The sequence below is a fragment of the Asparagus officinalis genome, chromosome 7, assembly GCF_001876935.1.
Source record: "Asparagus officinalis chromosome 7, Aspof.V1, whole genome shotgun sequence".
In the NCBI taxonomy this organism is placed as follows: domain Eukaryota; kingdom Viridiplantae; phylum Streptophyta; class Magnoliopsida; order Asparagales; family Asparagaceae; genus Asparagus; species Asparagus officinalis.
This window is the reverse complement of record NC_033800.1, coordinates 98,936,924-98,952,639: the sequence shown is the minus strand read 5'-3', so window position 1 is coordinate 98,952,639 and position 15,716 is coordinate 98,936,924. Positions and strand designations below refer to the sequence as shown.

Genomic DNA, 15,716 nt, shown 5'->3' with positions numbered 1-15,716 from the left:
AAGGTCCTTAGTAGCGACAAGTGCGTGTGTGAAAAATGGGCATGTTTGGTACCAAACATCGAATTGGTGCTTGGTACTCATCCACATATTTAAAGGTGCCCATTTAAAAATGGTCTCCACTTGATTATTCACTTATTAAATAAGTGGCTGAGAAGTGATCATATTACTATCAAGCACCAATTTTGTGTTTGGTATCAAAGGTACCAAGCATTACCCATTACTATCTGTACATTTATATATAGAGAGAAAAAAGACCTAGAAATAACTTAGCGGTGCTAAATTTCTTATATGGCTGCCACATGTCAAGTTGCTATCTATTGAAGAATTTAGATAATTTTAGGCGAATAATTAGACTTTTGAGTTTAAAAAGAGAATAGTCACAATGAAAATTGCACTTTTCATCCTCCCCTTCTTTCTCTCTTTCACTGAACTTTTTCAAGCCAATTAAAAGAAAAGGAAAAAAAACCCTGCTCAAAAAGGCATCTCTTCTTCCTACATCCCTCCTCATCTCTCTAGCTCCATCCTCATCTCGCTAGCTCATCTTCTTCAAATCAATTAGTAAAAGTCAACACAAACTCATGGCTTGTCTTCTCAACCGATCCATAAAAAAAGAATAGATAGCTCACAAAATTTCAATCTAAAGAATATTAGAGAGAGATTAGGAAGTAGAAGGGAAGAATAAGAAGACAAAATGAGAGTGCAATTCCCATTTAAACCTTCTCTTTTTATTTTTTGAGTCAAGCCCAATTGTCCCGTAAAACTACTAACCTACGGTGTTTGTGCAAGCAACTAAAAGCTCAACACATGACAACAGCATCGAAAATCCATGCAGTACTAGTATCCCCTCCCTACAAACGCGTGGGTGTGGGTGTGTGTGTGTATATATATTATATTATATATAATGTTAAATGAGGATGTAAATGAGTCCATGTTGGGTCCTCTCCTTCAGATGACTTGTTGACAGGACTATTGTTTCCTTCAACACTACGCATCATATAGCAAAGATTGACCACAATAAAATTTTAAAGTTTGAATTTAAAAAGGAAGCAAAAGATTAAAAGTACATATGTAAGATTAGTTCTTTTTTCAGAACATTTTTCCCCCAAACAGCAACGAGATCAGATACATTGACAAAATAACTACAGTCCACCAGATTCCCATCAAAAGTCAAGAGCGTAACCATACAATGATTTGACATGAAAAGTAACAGGTTTGTTGCATTTTGGTTTGTTAATAGATAAATTTTTGAAATGGACAAATTTGTACATTTAAGAGCAAAGTAGACTAGAAACATAATTAATTAGCAAAATAGATCAACTTTCAACCACCTTTGTCGGGAGTTAATCTATTTTGCTAATTAAATATCTTATCTATTTTGCTAATTAAATTTTTAAAATTGTCTATTTTAAAAATTTGTCATTGTTATTTCCTCTACATTCATTTCTTATGCACGTTGGTTTAAGTTACACAACATTATTATGCATAAAGCATTATTAGTCTTATAACTATCGAGTAAAAGTTTCCTCAATTGCAAAGCTGCTCTACGGTCTCATGAAACTCCAGAAAACTCCATTTTACGACCTTAATTAGTTTGGATGAATCACATTTTCAAGCTCACTGTCATTATGAATAAAGGATCCAAAATAACAAGAATAACTACTCTTAGATATTTCTTGACTGTCAATATGCACTATACACGCATTCCTCTTCATAGTTTTACTAAAAACGTCAATCCATAAATTATGTTTTTGTTCTACTAATTATAAGTCTCTTGGAACAAAAGCATTCTCCTCCTTTACAAGATTCAAATTGTATTAAATAAATAGAAAAAAAGATGGAATTGCAACTTAGTTTGAACAAGTCACCATTTTCATCCACAATTATGTAACGGATTCAGCATATACATTAAAGAGTAGATCAAGGTTAAGCCGAACAATACTATATATCTGAACACTAGAAATCGAGGATTGAATTCAAATTCAACAAGTTAACGTCAATTTCATTTTCCACCTAACCATAAATAGAGCAAAAATCACAATATTCTCTAATTTATAATAGACAAATTTGCAAGATGACAAGAGTACCTTGTGCTAATTGTAAACAGAATTTGACAAATGTTGAGCTTGATAGAAAATGAACAAAGTTTATCACTTTCTGAGGAATCCCCACCAGAAGAAGGCATCGGATGAAACTCAGTAGCATCATATATATCCTGTGCAAGAGGACAAAAATAAGAGTCCAAGACAATGAGCAGATCCAAGCAATTAACATAAACAAAAGTACCTTTATGATCTCATCAGTTATGACACCAGCAAATGAACTGGAGTCAGCTGTTCCACCAGCTCCTAGCATGCCAAGGGACAACCAATTTAGCCAACCACGTTCTCTGTTGGCTAATTGGTCAGTACTATGTTGTTTTGCTTGATAATGTACATAATCATTTGTTGACATGTTAGAAGATCTTGAGCTCAAAAGATCCTGCAAAAACATGAAAAGAAAACAATTAAGCAAACAGACCAAGAAGATATAGACCCAGAGTAACGAAGATGACTACTGATAGAGACAATAAGTATTGATATAACACCGAGAAATAGTATATGCTTCGCGTGGCATAGTCGCCAACCTCCTAAAGGTTTCGATTACCAACATATACTAAAAATCAGCAAAGATGGTAAAATCAATTAATACTACGAAATCAATAAAATTACCAAGGCTATAACTGTAACCAACAAGAAACCTAAGTTCATTTAGAAGTTTTAGGTTAGATTACTTTATTTTTTATGTTCTCTTAATATCATTTTTATTTAATTTTTAGAAATTTTCTGATTAGACCCGTTTTTGACCCAACGTACTTCTCAGTTTCAAAACAACAAGCCCATGTTTATTTCTAGGATTTTTGGCTAAAGACATGACAAATTATAGAATTAAAAAGCATAATCTTCAAAGAGAAGATCTTTCATTTTCAACTTGCCAATTATTAGCTTATGGTGTGGAAGAGAAATTCATCTATGGTGTGAAGGAGAATCTTAGGTGTGAAAACTTCAAAAAGAGTGGTGTAAAACATTATTTCCTTCTATCATTCTAGTTCTCTTAATTGAAGTGTAAACTATATCACAAACTTAACCTAAAACAACCTTTTTTATTTTTTTTAAGAACATGCTCCAAAAACACTTTTTATAACTTTCCATTACATCCAGGAATCCTAAAAAAGTCTATCTTCTCCTAATTATCTTCAAAACTCTAAAACCAAAGACAAGTATATCTAAAAAAATTAAATTTTACTTTCTCAGTAGTATTGTGTCAAATAAGTATAAGAGTAAGTTATTTGGTGTTTAAGGGATGTTGTTATGGTGATTCTGACACTGGCTACCATGAAGGTCCACCACAAATAGTGTGATGTGTATGAAGAAATTCCTGGTTTTTGAGGTTTTTGTTGATTGGTTCAGGTACGGAGTCACCTTGAGGACTTCATTTCTTATTTGAACTTGATAAATTAGAGAAAATGCATGTATGTTTGTAGATTGTCTAAAAATTACTACAGATAGTTGATCCTCACAAAACGTTGACAATGAAAGACACAATTTGACGATCTTCACAATAACATACGAGAGTTACAAATTGACGACTCTCATATTTCCAAGAGCCAAATGCAAGGATTACAAGCTGACAATCCTTACAGAATTTGAAGAAGAGATTACAATTGACAATCTTTTCAAACCCAAACGCAAGGGTCACACCCCCGCGTTCCAAACCAAACGCAAAAGTCACACCCTCGCGTTCCAAACCTCAAAAGCGAGGGTCACCCCCGCATTTCACAGAACTGAACGCGAGGCTCACTCTAGAACGCGAACCTCGCGTTTGACTATTTCAAACATAATTTGAACGGTTCATAATCGTTTTCCTCACTTAATGGGGCGATTAAACCCCCATTATGGAGCAAATTAAGGGGTCGGTTACACCTCTTAAACCCTATAAATAGCTAATTTATAGTTGAAAAAGGGGTTGGCTTTTAGATCATCTTGAGTTGGCTATCTTTGAGATCGGCTATTAGAGAGAAAATTCGTTGGCTTATTTCGAATAAAAGGATTGAAATTCCTTTTTGAAATCACCTCTCTTGCAGAGTTCTAAACTCATCCAGAGTTCTAAACTTGTTTTGCAAGTTTTTCCAAGACGTTAAGTCAAGAAGTGAAGACGAAGTTCCACGAAGCGAAGCGTTCGAATCATTAACGGGATACAAGAATCAAACTTCCATCGACACCGCGAAGAACCCAGTATTAAACAAAGAGAATGATCTTCATTTATTCTTCTCTCTTTTGTAAATCGCGAAACCGATAAAAAAATTGTAATTTCTTTTTCTAAGTCGGTTAGAGAGAGATTACTTTGAGGGATTGTATTCATTATTTTTCTAAGTCAATTAGGGAGATTAATACTAATTTATATCTCAGTTTTCTTGCAATTTTTTCCGCAAAAAATGTTAAATATAGAATAATTTGTGAAGTTTGTGAATGGTATATGAAACTTTACAGGGGCTGTCACGTATGGTTAGAAGAGAAGATCCATCAAGAGCAATAGTACCTTCCTTTCTGCTACTCTCATTGCATCCTAATCATCACATTACCGTTATTAAAGTCCCAACTATCAAAGTGAACATCATCTCTGTCTACCTCGAAATCAAGAAAATGTTACAAAGAACATTCCCTCAAAATCTATTCTTCCTTCAACAAAACCCAAGTTCTTTACTTTGCTGCCTTATGCGGAAGATCTATCATGGCTTGGTTTGAGGACTGATTAATTTTTGCTGAGTTTACTCCGTCATTGATTTCAATCTCAACTTTAGCACTAACAAGGACATCCACTTTACCTATAAGCCATCAACATCATCTGTTTCATAAATTATCAAGCAACGTATAACATGAAAGTATCCTTATCCATTTTACTTATAAGCCATCAACATCATGTATTTCACAAATTACCAGGCAGCTTATAATAGAAAAGTATCCTTATTCGTGTTGTTCACAGTTCGAAGATCTATCACTTCACATCGCAACATATTCTTTGCTCTCAATAAGATTCTTTGTCACTTCTTGAAAGAACAAGTCATTAGATGTTACTATTTACTTCAACATAGGATCTGGCACCAATAGAAATTGAAATTTAAGCATTGTTCAAGTACAAAATAATAACCATCTTGACTACTAGAATCAAGAGGAAAACTGAGGAACACTCTCCCTCCAATGACAGTCATTGACTACATTTTCAGCCAAGATAAAAACCTATTCAAATGCCTTGCTTGCTTCGCCATCTCTCTCTTTTCAATCTTCAAGATTTCACCAAAAAATATGATCCTTTTCTATTTTATGTGGAAGACAATTTTTTAAAAATGTACAAGCTTCTATTGTACATATCATGATAAAACCAAAATGTAGATATAAAAAGATAATATGAAATTTTTTCATATCATCGGGCTAATTGATTGTAGCTAAAATTAGAACAGAGCATACAACCAGCTGCAACTTGACTTGCATAAGACTAATAATCATAGAACATTAAAAAAAAAATCTATTCAAACTTGTTTAGGATGCATTGTACATAAATTAAACGTAACAGCTCCCAAGGCAAATGGAATTAGATGGAAAAGAAGAAGGTAAAATATAGTAACTTGTAGACTTTACCGTTACATAGTCAACTTGATATTTGATGATTATTTTATGTTTATAGGTACTTTTATTTGATGTAGAATTTTCAAAAAAAATCTAACAGAAGATTAGACTTAATTTTCCCTAAACATAACCTAAAATAGACCAGTTGAATAAATTTACTTTTTAACAAGTCCTAACTCTACCACATCAAAAATCCTATGGAACTCCTTTTCATCTCAAATCATCTGCGCAACCCTGAATACTATAAATCAGCATGCCTGCGCAAAAGAACATTTTAGTTTCTAGATGGTGCAGAATCAACAATTTAAAGAATATATGTTAGAATATAAAATTATAACCCTCAACTCTCACAACTTTGGAGTTTTTGTGTAATGGCAAGAACTTCATGGTATCAGAGCAAACCGGGTTCAAATCTTATTGGCCACAATTTTAAAACGGATTCTTAAAAAAAACTTGATAGAGTTGTGAGTGCATGATTCGGCCCATAAAAGGGCAATCAACTTGCAATGGCATGTGAGAATAGTGTTATAACCCTCAACCCTAGATGTTCGATTATAAAAATATAACCATCAACCCTCATCACAACTTCCAAGTTTTTGTGTAGTGGTAGGTACTTTGAGAACATCGCATAGACTATACTATGAACAAGCCATTCGCATCTCTAATACAGCAATAGAAACTATAATAAAATCATGACAAACATTGTAGACAACTTCAAAACAGAATAAGAAGTTGATTCCATAACTAATTAATCAAATATATTGAATGCACTTGGCCAACCACTATAGAACTTGTGATCCTAGACGAATGTTGCTATCATTAAAGATGATGACATTACAGGTTTTCACCAGAAATTTCAATGAATATGTAGCAAAAATTCAGTGAAATATATGTAACAATGAAACATTCTTATACCTGTAATTCTTGCTCTGCTAGACACCTGAAATTTAGGATATCATCAATATCGCATTCTTTGTCCATCTTCTCCAGCTCAGTCAGAATATCTTTGTTAATGAGCTTCGAACAGAAATTTGACAAAATAAGTAATAATCAAAGAATATTTTGATTAGAAAAACAAGATTCAACTATAAATAAACCATTCACGTGCAGTATATGCATGCACACACCCTGCATGCAACCAAAAATAGTTTTGTCTGGCACATAAGGACATGATACCACTACAACAGTTTGTTGCCCCTTATGACAGACCTAAATTGTTCTAGATTGTTTTACTGAAATTAGGTGCTGCCATATGTGAATTTCAACAGAACAAAAGCATTATATCAATCACATTTATACATTCATATAAAAGATGCACATATTGTCGTACATCTTGTTTGAAGTTCGTCCCTATATAACATGTCAGGAAACAACATCGATGCCCAGGTCAGTAAATCATAGGCTACAGGAGTTCTTCAAAGGGCGTAGTGAATCAAACTATAAATTGTCAGACAGTTGGAATTGTTGTCATGATTATCTCAGACGACTCCTGCACATCTTATCCTATGCACTCAACTGAAAGCTACCCATAGCTTCTTGTGAGTTTACTCATTCCATATCCTATGTTAAGCCTATGACCAAGAATCTACCTTCACATTCACAGCCCGGTTACAGTAAGTGTTTGGCAGATTTTTCCGTACTTTCTTGACATTTAAGTCCATTAAAGTATATAAAATATATGACCATCATATAAATTTTTCATTCAGCCTGATGGGCATTCAATAATCTCATAATTGCCAGAAACTTTTATGACCACTATCTAACCTAAGATTCTATAACATCCTAGTTACAGTAGGATGTCATATCCAGTTCCATCCCTAATTAACATTACAAAACATCATAAAAATTATATGCATGCAGTTTGTAACCTGCAGGTATATACATGACATCTAAGAAATAGCTAATATTGTTGGCTTACGATATCCTAGTGCTTGGTTAATCTATAACATCATCCCATGAAGTGTAAAATATAATAAGAGATCTACCTACTTTAAAACTGGCACGCTCTACATATATGGGAGAGAAGTGCTAAAAAAGAATATAAATTCCTGGTAGAAGAACCCTTATTCTGTGCCAATTATTTCAATTGTGAATTCAAATTGGAAAGTCTATCAAGGCTGCAAGCATCTACTACTTATTTCTCCATAATATATAGTACATCAAATCAACATTCTTAAATAAGAAAACATGCAGTGACTTATGTATCTAAATAGATTTGCATGTGCATATGTCAGTGCACATAAAACAACAACAGATACAAAGCATCAATCCCAATTTTATCATGTTTGTCTGCATAAAGAAATGCATGTAATACGAATATATTTATATGGACAACAAGAAACAAGACACACATAAATGTGTATATATTAGACTTTAAACATGTATGCTTGGACCACAATTTATGTATGCATATGTGTTGCATGTATACATACATGTGCTACATATGTACAATAAAGGGCAGTAAAATATACACAAATATCTCAACCAGATAGCTTTAATGGCTTTTTCAAACACATGCCTAATGATTGGAGTAATTACAAAACGGACTGCCGCATAGAAAGTGGCGCAACTTCTTAATTACCATCATTGAAAAATTCGGATGCCATACCCACAACTTTCTTAAAACGAAGAAAGATAATGATTAGTAATTCAACATGTTTTATGAAAAATACGATTGAAAATATGAAACTAATTCTTGAGTCTGACAATCAGTTGAGAATTTTATCATCTATCGTGCGAGTTAAAAAAAAATGCTAATAAGCAAAAATAGTTGTATTCTTAAAACAATCCAATCTGCAGAGGAATGGAAAGAAAATTCCGACTATGAACACATGAAAAATAGAGTGAGCCCAAGAGCCTTGGGAGGCTCACCTGTTCTTGCTGAAGCAGTTCCAATTTTCTTTTATACAAATTGACATATCGCCTACATTGGCTTCTGAAATTACAAAATGCAATCAAGAATGTGATATGAAATATAAACTAGATTATATAAATGACAAATTAAAGAATTAGTAACAAGTTCGCTGATAAACATACGGATGGAAACAACATTGTTGGTGGATAAGAAAATTTTCAAGGCAAAATTGTTGTGGCAATGTCATAATTTAATGTGATTAGTTTCCACCTATTTAATGGTTAAAGAATATTTACACAACAGTAGTGAAGATATTGCAAGAATGACAATAATAATAAATTCCAACATGTATATCCTAAAATAAAAGTGGCATACTTCTCTAATCTCTACATGTGACACGCAACTAGTGCATAAAAAATTGAAAATATATTGCAAAAGAAATTCATGAAGCAGAAAATTCAAAACGTGTGCCAAGTAAGTTGTTGTATGGCTTGTAGGAAAGGATATTTAAATGGCATGTATGATAAACCAATGCCTTAAAAATTCTTAGGCATAGAGCTGTATAATAATCACCATAATAAAATAAGCTTCAGTGCCTTAAAAACTCTTTTAAATCATTTATAACAAAAAAGGAAATTCTAATTAAAAGATTTTTTTATATCCAAGTCATAGAAAGTTTACAATGTCATGCTTCCAAAGACTAGCAAGCTAGCTATGTTAGTGTGGCAATGAAAAAAAATTAATTCAGCCACAATCGAGTGTATTGTTAGAATGAATGACAGAATGTGGAATCTGGTACTAAATGACAAACACAAGAATCACCTAAACTTCTATAACAGCAGAAACGAATTAATGTATATGAGACTCACATTCGTCTCCCAAAGTTGCTCCAAGAAGTCTTCTTCAACTTCTTACGAACATCTGCTAAAACGGATTCCAACGCATATCGCCACCACATTCTTTGCCATCCATTCAACTTCTGGGATAGAGAGTCCTGAGGTGGCCTATAACGTCCATACCTATGAAACCAAGAGCAATATAAGTAGTAAGAACTGCATAGTAAATAGAGCCATGGAAACAAGTATAAAATGGTAACAAATGAGTGTTCATGTGACTGATACATTCATCTATCACCTTTTTGTTAGACAAGATGTAGATCAACTTCAATGTGTATTGCTCTCTAATGAAAGGCAGAACACTCTGCAATATGAATAAAAGCCTCTGGTCATCACAATATAGTCGCCTAAGAGAAACGGAGTGTTAGATTTACCTAAACATTTTTGAAGTATTCTGCCCTTCATTCTAGAAATGGAAACTTGCTTTTAGCTAACCCATTCTAGATAATATATTCACCTATCACCTTTTGTTATACAAGATGTTGATCAATTTCAATGTGTTTTCCTCTCTAACGTAAGGCAGAACACTCTGCAATATGAATAAAAGCCTCTAATCATAATAAAGACGCCTAAGAGAAATGGAGAGTTTGTTTTACCTACAAGATTTTTAGAAAATAACTATTTCCTAACAGTTCCCTCAGACTGCACAGGTATATAGTACATCCCATCTTGACACAAAAAGATTGAACACTCAATTTCCCTAGAAGCTCATATTTGTAACTGATTAGTAGAAGACATGTATAGTCTAGATGATACATCAGATCTCAAATTTTGCTAAGGCAAGATAGAAATCTACTCCAACGGGTTTTGCTCTCTCATGAAAGGCAGAATTCTCTGCAATATGAAAAGAAAAATAGTCACATATATGCCTCGATCACATTTTGCCCCACTTTGATACCCAAGGTCTTTTTCTGTCGTCATCCCTCTAAATTTCAACCTCTTAGCTTTCTTTACTTACGTCATGTCTCCCTCCTCCCCAAACACACCATCCCTCCCACAAACCCACCATCTTTAAATTTCTGGCTTGAACCTCAACTCTTTATCTGCCATTAGTTACTTCTAACATCCTCCTCTCCTCTATCTCCTATTTCCTATCGAAAACTTACCATCCGTCTCAAACCCACCACCATGACCACCACCTTATGCTTTCACACTAATGTCCCCATTTCCCTCTCCTCTATCTCAATCATCGCAAGATAAAGAAAATTCTTAGATGAACAAAAAAAATTCTCTTTTGCTGCATTTCAATCGTAATAGTCTAAAATATATCACGCATGTCACATATGGGAATTTTTTTCAAAAATTTTAAAGTGTCTAATGGAAGGTCTACACGAGCGAGCGTCAAAAAACTTTTTGTATCGAAGTTCAGTGAAGATCCACTTTAAGTTTGTTTAAAACGTGGCCAAGGTTTTGGTATTTATGTGCTAATACTCAAAGATCTTCATGATCCAGTTAGATAAACCAGCTCACAATCTTCTCTTGAGATTTATTCAGTACTCCAAATGGTTTGACACAGTCTGCTCAAGATATCTAACAAAAATAAGCATCCTCGAACAAAGAGGAAAAGTTTTCAGGTTGTATATTTTATAACAAATTTGTGATCATGTCCGAACTAATTTTGGAATTGCATCGAAAACAAAGAGAAAGTAGTGGCAGTAAGGAAACAGGTCTTGACAAGATTGTAGCAGTCATATAATTAAGGTTGCTGTTTTAACACAAGGCTCCGGCAAGGTCAAAATAGTGATATCATGCCCACAAGATCACAGCGATGACATATGGACTTCAACAAATGTTTTTTTTCCGTGATTATATCTTTCCTATATCATCAGAGACCAAATTGTTTCAACTAGAGAGCACTTCATCATCATTGCACCATCACATTTACTGGAGCTCTAAACAATTGTCGTGATCTTGCCAAGGGCATCACAGTCAATTGATATCCTAACGTGGATGTCAAAATAAGAGAGGAGAGACAAGCAGCAGTATGGTGAAGACTTGTGAAGGAAGGCGCCATTAGATAACATGTAAGCCCCTCCCTCATGTCTTTCGTTTTGAGTGAAGCTTTTCATTTGTGAGGAACTAGGCTGGCATTTTGTTAGCTTTCACATTTATTAGTGCAAAAAAAGAAAAGATATCTAGTGTCCTCAAATAAAATGTCTCAAACTTGGCCACCGCTTTTTGCCAAAGTTTTGAGCACATCACAATGCAAAAAGACACCTTAGACAATGGTATTCACTGAGTACAGTTTGGAGCAAATATACCATAAACAGAGACCTGATATAATTACCCAATTTCAAACATATTACAACCATTCAATTTTGTTCAATTAACTATTTGTCCATAAACACTAGGGTATATGCACGAGTACATGTACATGTCAGTAACTCTCAGTCTTTGTCTTGGAGAGGTAAGGGTTGTTTTCTGATTTACATGATCCAATGATGGTAATCTATCCCATTAGACTGGAATTATTGGATAATCTTGTAAAACCCCGTGAATTTGAATATTATGTGATAAATAATAATTATTATGTTATATGGTGATAAATAACATATTCTAATGTTTGAGTATGTTAGGGATTGATTTGAGATCAATCCAATGTATATATGTGAGTAAAGATGGAAAACATGCACGAAAACATGATATATGTGAGTAAAGATGGAAAACATGCACGAAAACATGCACAAACCTATTTCTGGGCTGTTAGTAGTCGACTACTACTCAGAGTAGTCGACTAACCAGCTTAGTAGTCGACTACTCTGAGTAGTAGTCGACTACCGGGGCCGTTTCCAGTTTTTCTTTCAGATTTCGGGTTGGATTTGGTTTATATCCGAACCCAGGTTGCTATATCTCTTTTCATACATGTTTAAACCCTTTTTTCAGAGAGAAAATTAGTGAGAACAGCAACCACCTTGCTTCTCAAATCCTAAACCTAGTTTGTGAGTTTTGAGGCTTTTGTCAAGAGGAAGGCGAAGTTTTGGCATCGTGGTTGAAGAAGGATCTTGCACACACATGTTTGAGGACTCCAGCAACACTCTAAGGCAAAATCATCTTCACCCGTTCCTGCACCCTTAGTAATTATAAGATTTAAAGTGATTAAATCAATGTTCTTCATGCCTTTTCTTAGTTTCATAAAATAAAAAGAATAGATTTTTGATAATAGATCTGTGATCCCTGTTAGATCTAATGTTTTTCCTTGTTGTTTATGTTAGAAATATGATCATGATCATTAGGGTAAATATTAATTTCGTTTTAATATGATAATCAAAGTCTAACTCATGTGTAAAATCCTAATTTGATAATAAATTAAGTCTTCTTGTAGATTAATCATGTTTGAACCTTAGATTGTCAGATCACAATAACATGAACGTGTTTAAGTCAGTTAATCCCTGTTTCATGTTCAGATATAATTATGTCCGAGTTAATTCATGTCTTAAATTCATGTGTTATGCGAGAATATGGATAATTATGATGTAAAACCTTAATTAGTGTTAATTCAGGAGTCGAATCATGTGAATTAATCTATGATAATTGTTTTCAAAGGACAAAAACCCTTTTTTTCTAAGTTGCGTGTGAATTAAACAAGTTTTGTTTGAGAATAAAACATAACACATCAAAAGTTTGAGATTTGTGACTTCTGTTAAACTTAGAGTAGTCGACTAATAGAGAGAGTAGTCGACTACTTCTTTACCTGATGCGTTTCACAGAGTCTGTTTCATAACAGAGTAGTTGACTAATGTTAATAGTAGTCGACTACTAACTCTTAGTTAGAATCTTCCAGGTTCTGGATGAACTCAAAGTAGTCGACTACTCAGGCTAGTAGTCGACTACTAAGACTTAATTTCCTGAATTTTGTTTTGTATTTGTTTGAGATGTGTTTGCGGGGTTCGAGCCGTACTTCCTCACATGTAATTACATGAATCCACAAGTACAGTGGCATTGCACATACATTAGTATCCCAAAGGGGGTTTTGACAAGAATTGGGTTGTTTATAATAGAGTTAGAGATTGTTCATACACTCGTTGGATATCATTGATGAGCACAGCTCAGTACTATATGGGATAGTGTGTCGATATATCAGATTTACACAGTTTATACATGAGATGGATATCGTTGATGAACTCAGTTCAGTATTATATGAGGTAGTGCGTCGATATTCCATATGTACAGGCCATTGAGTTGGGTTTGGATGCTTTGTATAGCAGTCCGTCCGCACGAGTGTGCGATGAGACTTGTGAGGCGTATAATTATGAGACTTGTGAGGACATCTATTTGGATACCTATATGGTAGGTCGTCTCGCACTTAGGCTACGTGCTGAGATCGCGATGAGACTAATAAATCGTGTACACTATTTAGGACACTTACAGGATAGTCCGTTGCTTTGAGATTATTGATTGATAGCCTAAGTCATTGAGTGGATGTCCGTTATGAATATGGCACATCATTGAGCTATAGGACCGAGATACTGACCTCTTGAAAGTATACGGGATTATATGTTGGTATTTATTCTATCTTCCCGGTGACAATGGAAGATATTATAAATACGATGTATTGATATTTTTATTTCCTTTACCGCTTTCTTTACTTCATAGTTTGGGATCAATGATTAGCGATTCACAATTTGAGACAATGGTATATACATGAGGTTTTTTTTTTTTGGATTATTTCGTTCGACGTATCAGTCTCGTGTTGTGGGTTCCTAATTGTTAATTTCCTTTAGCTTATTTATTCTTAGTTCGGTATTAATATTTAGTTACCTACAATTTGAGACAATGGTATATACATGAAGGTTTTCTTGTTTGGATTATTTCACTCGACGTACTCGTCTCGTATTGTAGGTTTCTAAATGTTAATTTCACTTAGAAACAAGCCAAATAATCTAGGTAGACTATGCTTATAGATAGAGCATCCACTCCATCTAGTAGCCCTTCCCCTGGAGACGGATGGAGGTGATCTTGCTGTAGCGCTCTGACACTCTTTATATGGTTTTTTTTGTTGTTTTCTCTTCTTTCAGGCAGTACAGAGGTTCGGAGAGCCGCAGGATGACGAAGTTCTCGCATAGTCGCCGTCACATGAGTTATTAGTAGAGGCTCCACAATAGATTTCTTTTATGATTTCATTCAGACTTTCGAGTTTTATTTCAAATTGTAAAGGCAGTGTGCCTTAGTACGATTTTCAGTTGATTCATGTTGAGACATTTTTATTCTTCCAGATATTAGATGTATTACAGTTGAGATATGATTTTATTTATGAGATCTCTCTTTCTATATCATGTTTATTATATTTATTTCTTTCTTATGCATGTTTTATACTTATACTTCTTTTGATTTCACTAGAGGATATTACTGTGATTGGTGAAATGTGTTATTACACAGTGTGGGTGCATTACAGATTTGACATCTCTGGGTTCACCTTGGACTGCAGCATGTGTGAAAACAGGGACGTCACAAATCTATATGTATAATGATACCATCAAAGAGGGGTATCCTCAGTCAACAAAGGACCCCTAAAATCCAATATCCTTTGACAAGTTACATAAAGCACATTTGTATAGAAATTCCTTATCCAAACTCCATGAACTTGAAACTTCGAAATTTAAACAGTTTTACTTAAATCTCTCAAAGTCAGATTTTGTTGCGTTTGACATTTCCTACAACAATCTACGCGTTACTCTCTGCTATTCATTTTGTGTCAATTTGATGCATAAACCAAAAGCTTTACAACACCACCAGTAAGAAAGCCTTAATCCCAAATTTTTAGAGTCATCTACATGAATCCGTTTTTTTTCCATTTCACTTCTGTTTAGGGTTATCCCCTCCATTAACTTAAAACGATCATATTCTTTTGCTTCCAATCAAAATCTCTTACGTCTACCTATAGTCCTCCTCGCTTCATTAACTGGTGCACTTTGTGGACTTCATTTCATGAATTATATTTATGTGTATACTATATACATATATATAAAATATGGTGAAAACTTGTGTCAACTTAAGTGGATAAAGAATAGTGTGTCCACCAAAGTTTTTAACCACTCATATTGCCTAGGGATCCTTGTATTATATAAAAAGGTATTTTATATTAATAAATGTGTGACTAAAAAACTTTGGTGGACATCAACTTAAGTTAATAGGAGTCTTGCTCTATAAAATATATAAAAATGCAGGAAAAGACTTACTTTTCTCTGAGTGCGCATATGGAGAGGTAGTCCCAGAAACTTAGAATTTGTTGTAACTGATTTTCATTCAGAGACACAACCTAATTAAAGATGAAGCATTCTAAGAAACTCATAGATCCAATATCAATGA

At 34.1% G+C, this 15,716-nt stretch overlaps 1 protein-coding gene across 2 annotated transcripts in view; it reads right to left on the bottom strand.

Moving 5' to 3' along the window:
- Positions 1–15,716, bottom strand: part of LOC109847049 — a 78,843-nt gene that overhangs the window by 41,911 nt on the left and 21,216 nt on the right. The window contains exons 11-16 of one of the 2 annotated variants that reach the window (XM_020416294.1): positions 15,587–15,666; positions 9,384–9,533; positions 8,532–8,595; positions 6,576–6,677; positions 2,284–2,478; positions 2,085–2,212 (exon numbers count right to left, since the gene is read on the bottom strand). In XM_020416294.1, coding sequence (XP_020271883.1) covers positions 2,085–2,212; positions 2,284–2,478; positions 6,576–6,677; positions 8,532–8,595; positions 9,384–9,533; positions 15,587–15,666 — 719 coding nt within the window. Of the gene's footprint in view, positions 1–2,084; positions 2,213–2,283; positions 2,479–6,575; positions 6,678–8,531; positions 8,596–9,383; positions 9,534–9,648; positions 9,695–15,586; positions 15,667–15,716 lie in introns of those variants that run through there. The other variant, XM_020416295.1, reaches the window with a different exon arrangement.